We start from the raw sequence: 18,779 nt of genomic DNA, 5'->3' as shown, positions 1-18,779 counted from the left end.
TCTTCCTGAATCCGTCAATCAAAGCTGCAAACCGGCAGGCGACCAATGAGGGCCTTGGGAGGGCGGGGCTTCACGGTTTCGGCCAATGAGACGGAGAAGGAGGCGGGCTTCTTCTCGGGCGAGCCGGAGGGAGCTTCTCCGCCCGCCCGTCCGCCATTTTGCCGAGGTGAGGCGGGGAAGGAAGCGCTTCCTCTAGAGAAAGCCACGGAGGGGGCGAGGCGGAGAGGGAGAGGGTGCTCATTATTATTATTAGGGTTGTCCTCATGACGTCTTCCTCTGAGGGGAGAGGGCGGCCTTCCTCCAGGGAGGAAAATGGAGGCCTCGAATCAGCGAAGCCCCGCCCCTCTCCTTCCCAGGATGCACCGCGCCTCCTCTCCCCCTCCCTCTTTTCTCCTGAAGCCCCAAGGAAGGCCACGTGACCTTGGAGGTGTCTATGGGCAATGCCGGCTCTTGGGCTCAGGCATGCAGGTGAGCGCCAGGGTCCCAGAATCGGACTCGGCTGGACTTCATGTCAGGGGAAAACCATCCATCCATCCATCTATCTATCCATCTATGTATCTATATCTATCAATCTATCTATCAATCCACCTATCAATCAATCAGTCTATCAATCTCTCTCTCTCTCTCTATCAATCCACCTATCAATCAGTCTCTCAATCTATCAATCTATCTATCTATCTATCTATCAATCAATCCACCTATCAATCAATCAGTCTATCAATCTATCTCTCTCTATCAATCCACCTATCAATCAATCAGTCTATCAATCTATCAGTCTCTCTCTCTATCAATCTCTCTCTCTTTCTCTCTCTATCAATCCATCTATCAATCAATCAGTCTATCAATCTATCAATCTCTCTCTCTATCAATCTCTCTCTCTCTATTAATCCACCTATCAATCAATCAGTCTATCAATCTCTCTATCTCTCTCTCTCTCGCTCTCTCTATCAATCTATCTCTCTATCTATCTATCAATCCACCTATCAATCAATCAATCAATCTCTCTCTCTCTCTCTATCTATCAATCCACCTATCAATCAGTCTATCAATCTATCAATCTCTCTCTCTCTCTATCAATCCACCTATCAATCAGTCTATCAATCTATCAATCTATCAGTCTCTCTATCAATCTCTCTCTCTCTATCTATCTATCTATCTATCTATCCACCTATCTATCAATCAATCTCTCTCTCTCTCAATCTCTCTCTCTCTCTATCAATCCACCTATCAATCAATCTATCTATCTCTCTCTATCAATCTCTCTCTCTCTATCAATCCACCTATCAATCAATCAGTATCAATCTCTCTATCTATCTATCTATCTATCTATCTATCAATCCACCTATCAATCAATCAGTCTATCAATCTCTCTCTCTCTATCTATCTATCTATCTATCTATCCACCTATCAATCAGTCTATCAATCTATCAATCTCTCTCTCTCTCTCTATCAATCCACCTATCAATCAGTCTATCAATCTATCTATCAGTCTCTCTATCAATCTCTCTCTCTCTATCTATCTATCTATCTATCCACCTATCAATCTCTCTCTCTCTCTCTCTCTCTCTCTCTCAATCTCTCTCTCTCTCTCTATCAATCCACCTATCAATCAATCTATCTCTCTCTCTCTATCAATCTCTCTCTCTCTATCAATCCACCTATCAATCAATCAGTATCAATCTATATCTATCTATCTATCTATCTATCTATCAATCCACCTATCAATCAATCAGTCTATCAATCTCTCTCTCTCTCTATCAATCTATCAATCAGTCTATCAATCAGTCTATCAATAAATCTATCTATCAATCAAATCTCTCTATTTTATCTCTCTCTCTCTAACTCTCTCCTCTCTCTCTCTTATCTCTCTCTCTCTATCTCTCCCTCTCTCTATTTTATCTCTCTCTCTCTCTATCTATCAATCAAATCTATCTATCTATCTATCTCTCTATCTCTAACTCTCTCTCTCTCTAACTCTCTCTCTCTCTATCTCTCCATCTCTCTCTATCTCTCTCTTTCTCTCTCTCTATCTCTATCTATCTCTCTCTATTCAGCCTTTGCAATAGCATTAATACTAATAGGAGCAAGCCCAGGGGCCACCCAGTCCAGCCCCCTTTATTATGCCATCCAGGGAAGGCACAATCAAAGCTCCCCCAACAGATGGCCATTCAGCCTTTGCAATAACATTAATACTAATAGGAGCAGCCCCAGGGGCCACCCAGTCCAGCCCCCTTTATTCTGCCATCCAAAGTAGGCACAATCAAAGCACTCCCAACAGATGGCCCTTCAGCCTTTGCAATAACATTAACACTAATAGGAACAACCCCAGGAGCCATCCAGTCCAGCCCCCTGTATTCTGCCATCCAGAGAAGGCACAATCAAAGCTCCCCCAAGAGATGGCCATTCAGACTTTGCAATAACATTAATACTAATAGGAGCAGCCCCAGGGGCCACCCAGTCCAGCCCCCTTTATTCTGCCATCCAAAGTAGGCACAATCAAAGCACTCCCAACAGATGGCCCTTCAGCCTTTGCAATAACATTAACACTAATAGGAACAACCCCAGGAGCCATCCAGTCCAGCCCCCTGTATTCTGCCATCCAGAGAAGGCACAATCAAAGCTCCCCCAAGAGATGGCCATTCAGACTTTGCAATAACATTAATACTAATAGGAGCAGCCCCAGGGGCCACCCAGTCCAGCCCCCTTTATTCTGCCATCCAAAGTAGGCACAATCAAAGCACTCCCAACAGATGGCCCTTCAGCCTTTGCAATAACATTAACACTAATAGGAACAACCCCAGGAGCCATCCAGTCCAGCCCCCTGTATTCTGCCATCCAGAGAAGGCACAATCAAAGCTCCCCCAAGAGATGGCCATTCAGACTTTGCAATAACATTAATACTAATAGGAGCAACCCCAGGGGCCATCCAGTCCAGCCCCCTTTATTCTGCCATCCAAAGTAGGCACAATCAAAGCACTCCCAACAGATGGCCATTCAGCCTTTGCAATAACATTAATACTAATAGGAGCAACCCCAGGGACCATCCAGTCCAGCCCCCTGTATTCTGCCATCCAGAGAAGGCACAATCAAAGCTCCCCCAACAGATGGCCATTCAGCCTTTGCAATAACATTAATACTAATAGGAGCAACCCCAGAGACCATCCAGTCCAGCCCCCTGTATTCTGCCATCCAGAGAAGGCACAATCAAAGCTCCCCCAACAGATGGCCATTCAGCCTTTGCAATAACATTAATACTAATAGGAGCAACCCCAGAGACCATCCAGTCCAGCCCCCTGTATTCTGCCATCCAGAGAAGGCACAATCAAAGCTCCCCCAACAGATGGCCATTCAGCCTTTGCAATAACATTAATACTAATAGGAGCAACCCCAGAGACCATCCAGTCCAGCCCCCTGTATTCTGCCATCCAGAGAAGGCACAATCAAAGCTCCCCCAACAGATGGCCATTCAGCCTTTGCAATAACATTAATACTAATAGGAGCAACCCCAGAGACCATCCAGTCCAGCCCCCTGTATTCTGCCATCCAGAGAAGGCACAATCAAAGCTTCCCCAACAGATGGCCAGTCGGCCTTTGCAATAACATTAATACTAATAGGGTATGGTGCAATAGATGGACTTGGATTTATCTGAAATGTCCATCAGAACCGCTCGGATTACGTGTTGAGCTCTTAATGCATTGCTTTTAAATGTTACAATTGTCTTAATGTCCTTTTAAATTCTATTTTTATATTTATTAAAGTGCACATTGTGTTTTAGGGCATCGAATTGTTGCCTATGTGGTAAAGCCGCCTTGAATCCCCTCCGGGGTGAGAAAGGCAGGGTAGATATGTCGTAAATAAAGAATAGGAGTAACCTCAGTCCAGCCCCCTTTTTTCAGTACTGGCCGTTCTGCCATGTGTTGCTGTGGCCCAGTCTGTGTATATGTGCTTTTTGTGTGTATGTGTGTGTGTGTGTGTATCTGTTTATATGTGTATATATGTATGTTTGCATATATATACAGTGTGTGTGTGGTTTTGCACATGCATTATAATGTATTTTTTATTTTTAAGTCTCTTCTACTGTGTTTTTCAGTATTTTTATGAGTGATGGTCACTCGTTGGCCTGATATGTGCATTGTGTCCAAATTTGGTGCCCATCTCCTGAGAGGGTCTAGGTCAGCGGTTCTCAACCTTTCTAACACCGGGACCCCTAAATATGGTTCCTCATGTTGTGGCGACCCCCAACCATAAAGTTATTTTTGTTGCTCCTCTATAACTGTAATTTTGCTACTGTTACGAATCGTAATGAAAATATCTGATATGAAGGATGTGTTTTCATTGTTACAAATTCGACATAATTAAAGCATCATGATTAATCAGAAAAAATATGTTTGGGGGAGTATGGAAAACATGTGATGGGATTTGCAGTACCTTCAACTGATTCAGTGCTGACTTCCACAGACCACTGAGACCTCTGCACAAAACTCCCATGTCAAACAAAAAATACTGGAGGGGTTTGGGAGGAACTGGCAGTGATTTAGGGGAGATGTAGTTCACCTACATCTGGAGAGCATTGTGAACCCATACAACTATGGATCTGGACCAAACATGGCACGAACACTCAATATGCCCAAATTTGTTATTTTTTTTATTTCCTGTGTTAAGTTTATATTATATATATAATTCTTTTGTATTGTTGAAGGCTTTCATGGCTGGAATCACTGGGATGTTGTAGGTTTTTCCAGGCTATATGGCCATGTTTTTCTCCTGACGTTTCGCCTGCATCTATGGCAAGCATCCTCAGAGGTAGTGAGGTCTGTTGGAAGTAGGAAAAATGGGTTTATATATCTGTGGAATGACCAGGGTGAGACAAAGGACTTTTGTCTGTTGAGGTTAGCTGTGAATGTTTCAGCTGATCACCTTGATTAGCATTAAATGGCTTGGAAGTGCCTGAGGGTGATCTTTTGTTGAGAGTGATTTTATGTGCCTGTTTGTTTGCTTGGCCGCGCCCTTGGGGCGGGGCCAACGAGGCGGCCTCGCAACCCCGCCGAAATGGCCAGGTGACCCCCCCTGGGGGTTGCGACCCCCAGGTTGAGAACTGCTGGTCTAGGTCGTGGGGGAAACCAGACAAAAACAATGCCTTGATGGGTTGCTGTAAGTTTTTTGGGCTGTCCGGCCATGTTCCAGAGGCTTTCTCTCCTGACGTTTCGCCTGCATATATGGCAGGCATCCTCAGAGGTGGTGAGGTCTGTTGGAAACTAGGAGAATGGAGTTTATATATCTGTGGAATGATGTCCAGGGTGGGAGAAAGAACTCTTGTCTGTTGGAGGGAGGTGTGAATGTTTCAATTAGCCACCTTGGTGAAATCTTTATTGTTCTGTATGCTTTTCATTGAATTGGCTGTATTTGCATCAGCTTCTTTGTGATCTTAGAGCAGGGGTCCTCAAGCTTTTTAAACAGAGGGCCAGGTCACAGTCCCTCAAACAATTGGTAGGCCGGATTATAATTTGAAAAAAATAAATAAATGAATTCCTATGCACACAGCACATATTTTATTGGTGGTGCAAAAGCACTTAAAACAATACAATAATTAAAATTTATTTATTTATTTATTTGCAGCTTTTATATTCCACCTTTCTCACCCCGCAGGGGACTCAGGGCGGATTACAGTGTACACATATATGGCAAACATTCAATGCCAGTTTTAACATACAACATATACAGACATTTGTTGTTGTTGTTCATTCGTTCAGTCGCCTCCGACTCTTCGTGACCTCATGGACCAGCCCACGCCAGAGCTCCCTGTTGGCCGTCACCACCCCCAGCTCCTTCAAGGTCAGTCCAGTCACTTCAAGGATGCCATCCATCCATCTTGCCCTTGGTCGGCCCCTCTTCCTTTTGCCTTCCACTTTCCCCAGCATCATTCCCTTCTCTAGGCTTTCCTGTCTCCTCATGATGTGGCCAAAGGACTTCAACTTTGTCTCTTGTCTCCTTCCCTCCAATGAGCAGTCGGGCTTTATTTCCTGGAGGATGGACTGGTTGGATCTTCTCGCAGTCCAAGGCACTCTCAGCACTTTCCTCCAGCACCACAGCTCAAAAGCATCGATCTTCCTTCGCTCAGCCTTCCCTAAGGTCCAGCTCTCACATCCGTAGGTTACTACAGGGAATACCATGGCTTTGACATACACATACACATACAGACATACACAGAGGCTATTTCACTTTTTCTGGCCGCCAGGGGAGCTGTCGCTTTCATCGTCCATCTGCGACACTGATGAAGCACTTCCGCATTCCCCGCATGCTTCCCCGCTGGAATGCTTTGCTGGAGTCTTCTTTATGGCCTCATAAATCAGTTAATTTAGCCTCCCCACCCTTTAAGGTGGTACCTAATTTTCCTACTTGACAGATGCAACTGTCTTTCGGATTGCAAAGGTCGACAACAGGCTACACACAATTGGTTGGAAACCAACCCGGGCTGGTTTCGAACTCATGACCTTTTTGCTCAGAGTGATCTCAATGCAGCTGACAGTCAATCATGCAATCAATTTGAACAAATACAAACTTATTGGCTGATGAGATAGGGTTGTTGTCGTTGTTGTTGTTGTTGTTGTTGTTGTGTGCTTTGAAGCTGTTTCAGATTTTGGTTGATCCTGTGCAGAGGCCAGGTAAATGACCTTGGAGGGCCGTATCCTGCCCCCATGCCTTAGATTGATGACCCCTGTCTTAGAGGCTGACTCTGGACATCACCTCTGATCCCATCATAAGCTCTGCATTTCCTTAAACCGTATGATGAAGCTCTGCCTGGGAGGACCCTCAAAACGACTCCGGCTTCAAATGGGCAAAGGACAGCTCTTCATTTTCCCCGCCATGAGGGTATTTGTCGTGTCAGAACAACCAGTCTAACAGAACAAAGCAAACAAACAGAAAAATACACAACTTGTGAGTTTGGCAGCTGGTTAAATGTCCTTTGACCAGTATCTGGACACTTGGAGTGCTTCCGGTGTTGCTGCAAGAAGGTCCTCCATTGTGCATGTGGCAGGGCTCAGGGTGCATTGTAGTAGGTGGTCAGTGGTTTGTTCTTCTCCACACTCGCATGTCGAGGATTCTACTTTGTAGCCCCATTTCTGAAGGTTGGCTCTGCATCTCGTGGTGCCAGAGCGCAGTCTGTTCAGTGCCTTCCAAGTCGCCCAGTCTTCTGTGTGCCCAGGGGGGAGTCTCTCATTTGGTATCAGCCATTGGTTAAGGTGCTGGGTTTGAGCCTGCCACTTTTGGACACTCGCTTGCTGAGGCGTTCCAGCGAGTGTCTCTGTAGATCTTAGAAAACTATTTTTTTATTTAAGTCGTTGATGTGCTGGCTGATACCCAAACAGGGGATGAGCTGGAGATGTCTCTGCCTTGGTCCTTTCACTATTGGCTGCTACTTCCCGGCGGATGCCATGTGGTGCAATACCGGCTAAGCAGTGTAATTTCTCCAGTGGTGTAGGTCGCAGACACCCCGTGATAATGCGACATGTCTCATTAAGAGCCACATCCACTGTTTTAGTGTGGTGAGATGTGTTCCACACTGGGCATGCATACTCAGCAGCAGAGTAGCATAGCGCAAGGGCAGATGTCTTCACTGTGTCTGGTTGTGATCCCCAGGTTGTGCCAGTCAGCTTTCGTATGATATTGTTTCTAGCACCCACTTTTTGCTTGATGTTCAGGCAGTGCTTCTTGTAGGTAAGAACACGGTCCAGAGTGACTCCCAGGTATTTGGGTGCACTGCAATGCTCCAGTGGGATTCCTTCCCAGGTGATCTTCAGAGCTCGGGATGCTTCTCTGTTCTTGAGATGAAAGGCACATGTCTGTGTTTTAGATGGGTTGGGGATCAGCGAGAAGCCTCCTCGCAGGATTGCAAGACATCCTGGCGTCCCCTGGGCAACGTCTTCGTAGACGGCAGATTCTCTCGCCACAGAAGCCATGAGGGTGTCTCCATCCATCTCTGATGTCACAGGGAGTCCCCAGCCAACGACAGCCCAGATCCTCACTTGACCACTTTTCAGTCAATCAGAGGAGGGAGCGGGTCTTTTCAATTGTTGTCAAAGGGATTAAAATGCCTTGCACTGCATTGCATGGTTACGCCCAGTTACTTTAGAGCAGGAATTCTGTTGCTAACACTGTGAACCGTCCTGAGTCCCCTTCGGAGTTGAGAAAGGCAGTATATGTTGCGGTTTATCAGTCTATGCGGAAGCTACCCAGTAGTCTTCCCAGCCCTCTAGTTGAATCACATAGAGTCAGAGTAAAAGGAAAAACAAAATTTACTCTTGAGTAGTCAGAGATAAATATGCAGCTTTACAAAAGAACCAGCCTTGAAAATAAACTTAGTCCATTGCAGCAAAATAACTCACACAAAAGTCCAATGCATTCAAATCATGCATTCTCTGCTTCTTCATTGTAGTAAATTGTTCAGGATCTTCAGCAAGTCCTGTAGTATAGAAATCCCATCCGGTCTCTTCCTGATCATCTGATCGCCATCTCTGAATACACCATGAAGCCCTCCTCATGATATACTCCATTCAGGGAGTGGCTCAAGCTTCATTGCTTAATTGTCCAGGTGTCCTTCCTCAACACGCACCCATACAGGCAATGATCCTTGTAAAAACTTAGCATGCATATGCACATCCTGTAATACAGTGTTTCTCAACCTGTGGGTCGGGACCCCTGGGGGGATCATGAGGGGGTATCAGAGGGGTCGCTAAAGACCATCAGAAAACATAGTATTTTCTAGGTTCTTGTGGGTTTTTTCGGGATATAGAGCCATGTTCTAGAAGCATTTCTCCTGACATTTCGCCTGCATCTATGACAAGCATCCTCAGAGGTAGTGAGGACTACCTCTGAGGATGCTTGCCATAGATGCAGGCGAAACGTCAGGAGAAATGCCTCTAGAACATGGCTCTATAGCCCGAAAAAACCCACAAGAACCTAGTGATTCCAGCCATGAAAGCCTTCGACCACAGTATTTTCTGTTGGTCATGGGGGTTCTCTGTGCCAAGTTTGGCCCAATTCTATCATTGGTGGAGTTCAGAATACTCTTTGATTGTAGGTGAACAATAAATCCCAGCAACTACAACTCCCAAAGGTCAAGGTCTATTTTTCCCCAAACTCCACCAGTGTTCAAATTTGGGCATATTGAGTATTCGTGCCAGGTTTGGTCCAGATCTATCATTGTTTGAATCCACAGTGCTCTCTGGATGGAGGTGAACTACAACTCCCAAACTCAAGGTCAATGCCCACCAAACCCTTCCAGTATTTTCCATTGGTTGTGGGAGTTCTGTGTGCCAAGTTTGGTTCAATTCCATTATTGGTGGAGTTCGGTATGCTCTTCGATTGTAGGTGAACTATATATCCCAGCAACTACAACTCCTAAATGTCAAAGTCTGATTACAGTTATGAAGTAGCTACGAAAGTAATTTTACGGTAGGGGGTCAGTACAACATGAGGAACGGTATTAAGGGGTCGCGGCATTCGGAAGGTTGAGAACCACTGCTGTAATAGGATACACCTACCACTATGTTCGTTTGTGGGATTAACAGAACTCAATAACCAGAATGATACAGAATGGGGGACAATGCCTGGCTCGAGAGCAGTACGTGTGAAAAAGATCTTGGAGTCCTCGTGGACAACAAGTTAAACATGAGCCAGGAATGTGATGTGGCAGCAAAAAAAGCCAATGGGATTTTGGCCGGCATCAAGAGGAGCATAGTGTCTAGATCTAAGGAAGTAATGCTACCCCTCTATTCTGCTTTGGTTAAACCACATCTGGAATATTGTGTCCAATTCTGGGCACCACAACTCAAGAGAGATATTGACTCTAAGCTGGAATGTGTCCAGAGGAGGGCGACTAAAATGATCAAGGGTCTGGAGAACAAGCCCTATGAGGAGCGGCTTAGGGAACTGGGCATGTTTAGCCTGAAGAAGAGAAGGCTGAGAGGAGATATGAGAGCCATGTATAAATATGTGAGAGGAAGCCACAGGGAGGAGGAGGAGGGAGCAAGCTTGTTTTCTGCTTCCTTGGAGACTAGGACGCAAGGGAACAATGGCTTCAAACTACAAGAGAGGAGATTCCATCTGAACATGAGGAAGAACTTCCTGACTGTGAGAGCCGTTCAGCAGTGGAACTCTCTGCCTTCCCTGGAGTGTGGTGGAGGCTCCTCCTTTGGAAGCTTTTAAGCAGAGGCTGGATGGCCATCTGTCAGGGGTGATTGGAATGCAATATTCCTGCTTCTTGGCAGAATGGGGTTGGACTGGATGACCCAGGAGGTCTCTTCCAACTCTTTGATTCTATGATTCTATGACGACTGGACGAATTGACACCAAATTTGGACACAAGACACCTACCAAAGCAATGTCCTTCACACAACCCCCCCCCCCCCCCCCCAAATAACCGGAAAGAACTTAATCTGCCACAAAGCTAAATGACTATACAGAGCATGTATTAAAATGACAACCTCCTGACCCTGCACCCCTCCAGTACAAGGGGAAAAAACCCAACAGCTGAGAGAGAGAACCAGTTGAGAGAGGGAGGGAAAGCTGGCCCATAGATCCTTTTTGCAAGCCCCTGCCTCTCCCTCCCCCCAAACACTTTTGGTCCAAAGCATTTCACCTTCTTGCCAATCTAGAGAGAAAGAGAGGCATCCTCCTCCTCCTCCTCACACCTAGAGCTCTTCCCCATGGAGGGGCTGCCTGCTCCCTTCCTTCCTTCCTTCCTTCCTTCCTTCCTTCCTTCCTTCCTTCCTTTTCTTTCTCCCATTGCATTGCTGCTTGGGCATTTTAAAAGGAGACAGGAGAAGGAGGGGAGAAAGAAAGGAAAGGAAGGAAGGATTGAGAGAGAGAAAGAGAAAGAGCACTCTCCTCCAGATCCACCCACATCCCTCCCTTTCCTTCCTTTTCCCTCAGGGCTGCCTGGGAACTCGCACGGGAGGGATTCTGTGTGTCTGTGTAAGTGTGTATGAGTATATATATTACACACACACACACATCTCTACACACTTCAACTCCCAGAAAGCTCACCCACATTGAGTTATGGGAAGGACAGTCGTGTCTTTCTTTGCTGCAGAGACACAAGCAATATATCCATTTCAAAGCAAAAACGACTTGTGAGGGGTTATTTAATATTGCTATATAGATATGGGAAATTGGGAGCGATAGCCAATAGTCCAGAGGACAGGAGCAGAATTCAAAACGATCTTGACAGATTAGAGAGATGGGCCAAAACTAACAAAATGAAGTTCAACAGTGACAAATGCAAGATACTCCACTTTGGCAGAAAAAATGAAATGCAAAGATACAGAATGGGGGACAATGCCTGGCTTGAGAGCAGTACGTGTGAAAAAGATCTTGGAGTCCTCGTGGACAACAAGTTAAACATGAGCCAGGAATGTGATGTGGCGGCAAAAAAAAGCCAATGGGATTTTGGCCTGCATCAATAGGAGCCTAGTGTCTAGATCTAAGGAAGTAATGGTACCCCTCTATTCTGCTTTGGTTAGACCACATCTGGAATATTGTGTCCAATTCTGGGCACCACAGTTCAAGAGAGATATTGACAAGCTGGAATGTGTCCAGAGGAGGGCGACTAAAATGATCAAGGGTCTGGAGAACAAGCCCTATGAGGAGTGGCTTGGGGAACTGGGCATGTTTAGCCTGAAGAAGAGAAGGCTGAGAGGAGATATGATAGCCATGTATAAATATGTGAGAGGAAGCCACAGGGAGGAGGGAGCAAGCTTGTTTTCTGCTTCCTTGGAGACTAGGACGCGGAACAATGGCTTCAAACTACAAGAGAGGAGATTCCATCTGAACATTAGGAAGAACTTCCTGACTGTCAGAGCCGTTCAGCAGTGGAACTCTCTGCCCCGGAGTGTGGTGGAGGCTCCCTCTTTGGAACCTTTAAGCAGAGGCTGGATGGCCATCTGTCAGGGGTGATTTGAATGCAATATTCCTGCTTCTTGGCAGGGGGTTGGACTGGATGGCCCATGAGATCTCTTCCAACTCTTTGATTCTATGATTCTATGAAATGAAGTCCAGTACTTCAGAAAGGACAAAAATAGGAAATGCTGTCCTGGAAGGCACAACCAAAGTACTCCCGACAGATGGCCATCCGTTTTTACTTTATAGCAACCCTAGGCTACAATATCTACAATAATTATATCTATCAGTCTTTAATAATAATATCTATGTCTGTAATAATAATATCTATAGGTCTATAACAGTAATATCTACATGTCTATAATAATATCTGTAGGTCTATAATAATATCTGTCTGTCAATACTATCCATATATCTATAATAATAATACCTATATGCCTATGGAGCCCCCAGTGGCGCAGTGGGTTAAACCACTGAGCTGCTAAGCTTGTTGACCGAAAGGTTGCAGGTTCGAATCCGGGGAGCGGCGTAAGCTTCCGCTGTCAGCCCCAGCTTCTGCCAACCTAGCAGTTAGAAAACATGAAAATGTGAGTAGATCAATAGGTACTGCTGCGGCAGGAAGGTAACGGTGCTCCATGCAGTCATGCCGGCCACATGACCTTGGAGGTGTCTTCCGACAACACCGGCTCTTCGGCTTAGAAATGGAGATGAGCACCACACCCCAGAGTCAGACATGACTGGACTTAATGTCAGGGGACAACTTTTACCTTTACCTATGCCTATAGTAATAAAATATCTATACCTCTGTAATAATAATAGCAATATCATATCAATAATAATAATATCTATACACCTATAATAATATCTATGTTAATACTAATAAAAATATCTATACCTCTGTAAAAAAAAAATCGTGTCAGAAGTGACTTGAGAAACTGAAAGTTGCTTCTGGTGTGAAAGAATTGGCCGTCTACAAGGATGTTGCCCAGGGGACATTACCTGAATGTTTTGATGTTTTCCCATCCTTGAGTGAGTGCCAGGAGTCAATTTCTGATGGCATGAAGACATCACAAATACCCTCTGTGACATCCTGACTGAATCATCCTGGCTGAATCAATTCTCTCTCGGTGACATTTTGAAGCCAGGAGAGGGCCCTGGAAACCTTGTATTGGAACTTGTGAAGCAACAAGTTCTAATAAGGAAACTGAGAAGAGGGGGAGATGGGCAGGAAAGGTGTATAAAAGGAAGTGGGGGTGGGAAAAAGTCAATAGTGTCTTTCTTTGCTGCAGAGATACAAGCAATATATCCATTTCAAAGCAAAAACGACTTGTGAGTGGTTATTTAATATTGCTATATAGATCCTACAGTCTTACAGGGAGGCTTCTCTCATTCCCCGCTTGGGGAGCTGGAACTGACAGAGGAAGCTCATCTGCGCTCTCCCGAGAATTCGAACCTGTGACCTGTCGGTCTTCATTTCTGTTGGCACAAGGGTTTAGCCCATTGCGCCACCTCTGTAATAATAACAGCTCTATCATATCAATAATAATAATAACAACAACAACAACTAGTGCCTATAATAACTATAGGGCTGTAATAATAATATCCATACATCTGTAATAATAATACCTGTATGTCAATAATATCTATACATCTATAATGATAATAATACCTATATGCCGTTAATAATAATATCTGTGTCTATAATAATAATAATATCTACATGCCTATAATAATATCTATACATCTATAATAATAATAATACCTATATAATATTTTTGAACTGGGTTATATGGCAGTGTGGACTCAGGTAACCCAGGCCCCTTCCACACATCCATATAACCCTTTGGCCTCGAGGAGACTGAAATGGGCCTATATTGGGTTGACACTTTGCCACTTCAGTTGTGTATTGATAGTATATGTACAGAAGTTGATTATAAATTGTATGATTTTAACTGTATTTGTGTTTAGATTGGCTGCACTAATGCTGGAGCGGCCTAACTGAGGGGAGTGCGTTGCCATGGAGACGATGTAGGCTAGAGAGAGAAGTGGGAGGAGCTTAGAGGGGAGAGTTTGAAAAACGACAGTTAATGTTCAGTTAGGGTTTAGCAGTGAGGAGTTAGAGTGAAGAGTTGAGAGAGAAGGAGAGGAAAAGGTGGCTGAGTGACTTGTGAAGCAAAGCTTCGAGGCTTTGGAAAGCCGGGTCTGGCTATTGAAAGTTTCTCTGGCTAGGGTAGCCGAAAGGGGGAAAGATAGCCGGAATTCTTTAGTCCAAGGAGAGGCTAAAGAATAGCTTATTTAGAATTTGATCTAGGAAAGATCAAATAAGGGAAATATCCCTGTATTGATACTTTGTCTGAAACAAGCGCTCTACGTCAGGAAGATACTGTGTTACTTTAAAGAATGAACTGTTAAACTTACAAGCATTGTTCTAAGTTCTATAAGAAAAGTTACAACTTGCAACTGTAGGGGCAACAAAACCAAAATATTTCCCAAAAGGCAGAAGCCCCCTTTCCAATAGGGAGGGCAAGAATGGACACCACGAAAGTTGAATCCTTTAAACTGCAAAAAACTATTTATTATTGCGTGGCCATAGCAATAACGACAAACAAGCATACAGGGATGCAATCAAAGGGTTTGTCGCAACCCCCATGGGGGCTGCAGAGGAATTATAGTAAATGGAATATATATTTTCATTGGTTCCCAAGACAAATCATTTCATTAGTCTAAGCTAGCTATGCAGTTGTTCATTAGTTGTTTGTGATTTTGATTGACATTATGGCACACGTGGGATCCTAACAATGGCACAACTATAACATAACTATGGTTCATTGTTCTCTGACCATGACTGTATCTTATCTATTAGTCTGTTGCAAACATGGCTTCAGAGCGACTGGAAAACTTGGGGGTTCTAACTAGCAAACAGCTAGCTGGTTTTGTCCGGATATGCTGTTATCCTTGAATAGTAACTTCTTCTTTGGAGCACTGATTTCTCAAACAATCAGCATTTTCTGTGAACAAAGGCCTACTGCAGAAATAGGCCAATATGGCAGTAAATCATGACATATGGGCATTGGGAATATATCTGAAAATTACCTTTTTAAAACCACGTCCCCTCCACAACCACACGCTTTGTGCTCAATAAACTTGTTAACTTTTGTTTGAAGACTGCCTCATCTCCATCAATTTTGCGTCCAGTGTGCCATTTCTCACAATATTATAACTTACCTCACGTGGTGACAGAAACGCAGGGGAAAGTGACCAAATAGATCTATATTCTTATCTCCAGTCACGCTACAATACATACAGTTTAATTACTACTAAGTTATTACTATCTTAATAAAGGAAGAGGTGCGATTGAACAGCTCCCTTCTAACTTGATGGTAAATTTGGTTCCTTTCAAATTGATAGCAACAATAATCATCCCTAGGCTCCTCTGCTCCTGCGCAGTATAGAAACCAGCTCTTCCTATTTTCTTTCTTTCCCGTTTCTCCACTATGGGCCAAAGCAACGCGTGGCCGGGTACAGCTAGTAGTAGTAGTAGTAGTAGTAGTAGTAATGATGATGATGATATATCGGACATTATTTCAGCCCTCAAAGCAATAAACCTCTGTTCCTGTTGCCTACAAGCTCGGTATATGTGTTGATCTGGTTTAAAAGTAGCAGGCGCTCTGATTACAGGATCCACACAGCTCCTTAAGTGGTTATCTCAATTTTGGCATCACAGGGAAGACTTTTTCTCTTCAAAACCCCCAGCTTTCTTAGGATTTCCTTTTGAGAGACCAGACTTGTAGGCCCTTGTTTTTATTTAATGTCTGGGGGAAATTGGCACATTGGCTTCTTCTCTCTTTCCTCTCTGTCCCACCTACGTACGGGAGAGCATTTGGGAGGAAGCTTCTGTGGGAGGAGTGGTCAGAGGAGATGCCCGTTCTTCCCCAGGCCAGGACTTCATTCCTTTTGATTCCTGCAAACGTTTCTCCATCCCTATATGGAAATGCCCTGTTTCTCTAGATCCTTGAGCTGTTGGGAAATGTCCCCTGGACAGAAGCAAAGGAGAAGAGGGATGACTGGGCTGAGGAGAACAAGCTGGGAAGGAAGGAAGGAAGGAAGGAAGGAAGGAAGGAAGGAAGGAAGGAAGGAAGGAAGGAAGGAAGGAAGGAAGGAAGGAAGGAAGCAAGCTTTCCTGCCTTGGCATCCCATCCTGGGCACAACGGAGGGAGGGAAAGGCAGAGAGGGAATTGTTTGGGCCGAGATGAATGTTGTGAATACCTCCATATGTTTAAATCTGGATCTGAAGTATCCATATCGGAGGCAGATTCTTAGCTGAGTGGAGGATTCATTTGGGAAGACCAGGAAATTTGGTAGCAGCAAAGTTTTGTGAAGAGAAAGGAGGGAAAGGAGTTTTTTTGGCTTCATGTCTAATCTTTCGCTGTTTCTTTCTTGACCAGGAACATAAGGATTCCATGGCGATATCTCTAGTGTGATGACAACAAAAGCAGCATCTAGTGCACATTGTGGAATGTGGAAACCAAAGAAGCTGTAAGGAAAAGGGTCCTGTATGAAAAAGACATCCTCTCGAGGTGCTGATCTTGCTGAACTGACTTTGGGGAAAAAGAAAGGGAAAAAGAAGACAGAAGTGTCCATATTGCAGTTAAAAATACATACCACTGTCAACATGCAGGAGAAACCCTATAAATGCCTGGAGTGTGGAAAGAGCTTCAAACACAAACAAAGTCTGCAGCCACATCGAAGGACTCACACTGGGGAGAAACCCTACACATGCCTGGAGTGTGGAAAGAGCTTCACTCAGAGTGGAGATTTCTGTTCACATCAACGAACTCACACTGGAGAGAAACCTTATAAATGCCTGGAATGTGGACAGAGCTTCACTGATGGTGGAAATCTACATAAACACCAACAAACTCACACTGGGGAGAAACCCTATACATGCCTGGAATGTGGAAAGAGTTTCACTTTGAGACATCATCTGCAGCAACATGAAAGGATTCACACTGGGGAGAAACCCTATACATGCCTAGAGTGTGGAAAGAGCTTCACTCAGAGTGGAGATTTGAGTTCACATCAACGAACTCACACTGGAGAGAAACCTTATAAATGCCTGGAATGTGGACAGAGCTTCACTCAGAGTTCAAACCTCCGTTCACATCAAAGAAGTCACACTGGGGAGAAACCCTATAAATGCCTGGAATGTGGAGAGAGCTTCGCTCAGAGTTCACGCCTACGTAGTCATCAACGCACTCACACTGGGGAGAAACCCTATGAATGCCTGGAGTGTGGAAAGAGTTTCACTTTGAGACATCATCTGCAGCAACATGGAAGGATTCACACTGGTGAGAAACCCTATAAATGCCTGGAATGTGGAAAGAGCTTCACTTACAGTGGAAGTCTACATGAACACCAACGAACTCACACTGGAGAGAAACCCTATATATGCTTGGTGTGTGGAAAGAGCTTCACTTGGCATGGGAATCTGCGGTCTCACTACAGAACTCACACTGGGGAGAAACCCTATAACTGCCTGGAATGTGGACAGAGCTTTGCTCAGAGTTCACACCTACATTCACATCAACGAACTCACACTGGGCAGAAACCCTATGAATGCCTGTAGTGTGGAAAGAGTTTCAGTTGGGAGCATTCTCTGCAGCGACATGAAAGGATTCAAACTGGTGATAAACACTATAAATGTCTGGAGTGTGGAAAGAGCTTCACTCATAGTGGAAATCTACATAAACACCAATAAAGTCATACTGGGGAGAAACCATATAAAAGCCTGGAGTGTGGAAGGAGCTTCACTCAAAGTAGCAGTCTACGTACACATGAAAGGACTCACACTGGGGAGAAATCCTCTAAATGCCTGGAGTGTGGAAAGAGCTTCAACCACAAACAAAGTCTGCAGTCACATCAAAGGACTCACACTTGGGAGAAACTCTATAAATGCCTGGAGTGTGGAAAGAACTTCACCTAGAATAACTTACAATTTACAATTAGTTACTCTGTTGAAGAAAAGTTTTACAAAAGGATCCGCAGATGTTACATAGCTTGAGAAAAATTGTATAAGATAAATTGAATTTATGCTGGAAATATAAAGAAATGCCTGGGACTTTCTATCATATGTGGTGAACTTGCCGAAAGGCTAAAGCCTTCTAGATAAAAGTGCATATTTTGTTGAAACAAAATAAAAAAGCAAGAAATACTGAAACCAGAACCTTTTTCTATTGGGAATTTTAGACAAGCAAACCCCAGATCGCCAGGATAGAACCTTCTTTTACATAGAATCAAAGAGTTGGAAGAGACCTCATGGGTCACCCCTGCCAAGAAGCAGGAATATTGCATTCAAATCACCCCTGACAGATGGCCATCCAGCATCTGTTAATGCTCACAGTCAGGAAATTCATCCTCATGTTCAGATGGTATCTCCTTCCTTGAGCCAGTGGTGGACTGGGTCATGGGACTCTTTTATTAGCTCCATGTGGAAAGAAAGACTGACGGTCCATTGTATCAAAGAGATAATGCCAAAATGGAATCTCCTCTCTTGTAGTTTGAAGCCATTGTTCCCTTGCGTCCTAGTCTCCAGGGAAGCAGAAAACAAGCTTGCTCCCTCCTCCCTGTGGCTTCCTCTCACATATTTATACATGGCTATCATATCTCCTCTCAGCCTTCTCTTCTTCAGGCTAAACATGCCCAGCTCTTTAAGCCGCTCCTCATAGGGCTTGTTCTCCAGACCCTTGATAATTTTAGTCGCCCTCCTCTGGACACATTCCAGCTTTGAGTCAACATCTCTCTTGAATTGTGGTGCCCAGAATTGGACACAGTATTCCAGATGTGGTCTAACCAAAGCAGAATAGAGGGGTAGCATTACTTC

The 18,779-nt window shown here is 44.5% G+C and overlaps 1 protein-coding gene across 1 annotated transcript; it reads left to right on the top strand.

The window, feature by feature from the left end:
- Positions 1-256: 256 nt before the first annotated feature.
- LOC132770352 (zinc finger protein ZFP2-like) lies at positions 257-18,779 on the top strand. The gene is made up of 2 exons (XM_067466174.1): positions 257-468; positions 16,345-18,779. Exon 2 carries the CDS (start codon positions 16,455-16,457, stop codon positions 17,523-17,525), a length of 1,071 nt encoding a protein of 356 aa, XP_067322275.1. The 5' UTR covers positions 257-468; positions 16,345-16,454; the 3' UTR covers positions 17,526-18,779.

Source organism: Anolis sagrei, chromosome 3, assembly GCF_037176765.1.
Source record: "Anolis sagrei isolate rAnoSag1 chromosome 3, rAnoSag1.mat, whole genome shotgun sequence".
Classification (NCBI taxonomy): Eukaryota; Metazoa; Chordata; class Lepidosauria; order Squamata; family Dactyloidae; genus Anolis; species Anolis sagrei.
The sequence above is the reverse complement of the archived record's forward strand: the minus strand, read 5'-3'. Positions and strand labels throughout refer to the sequence as shown.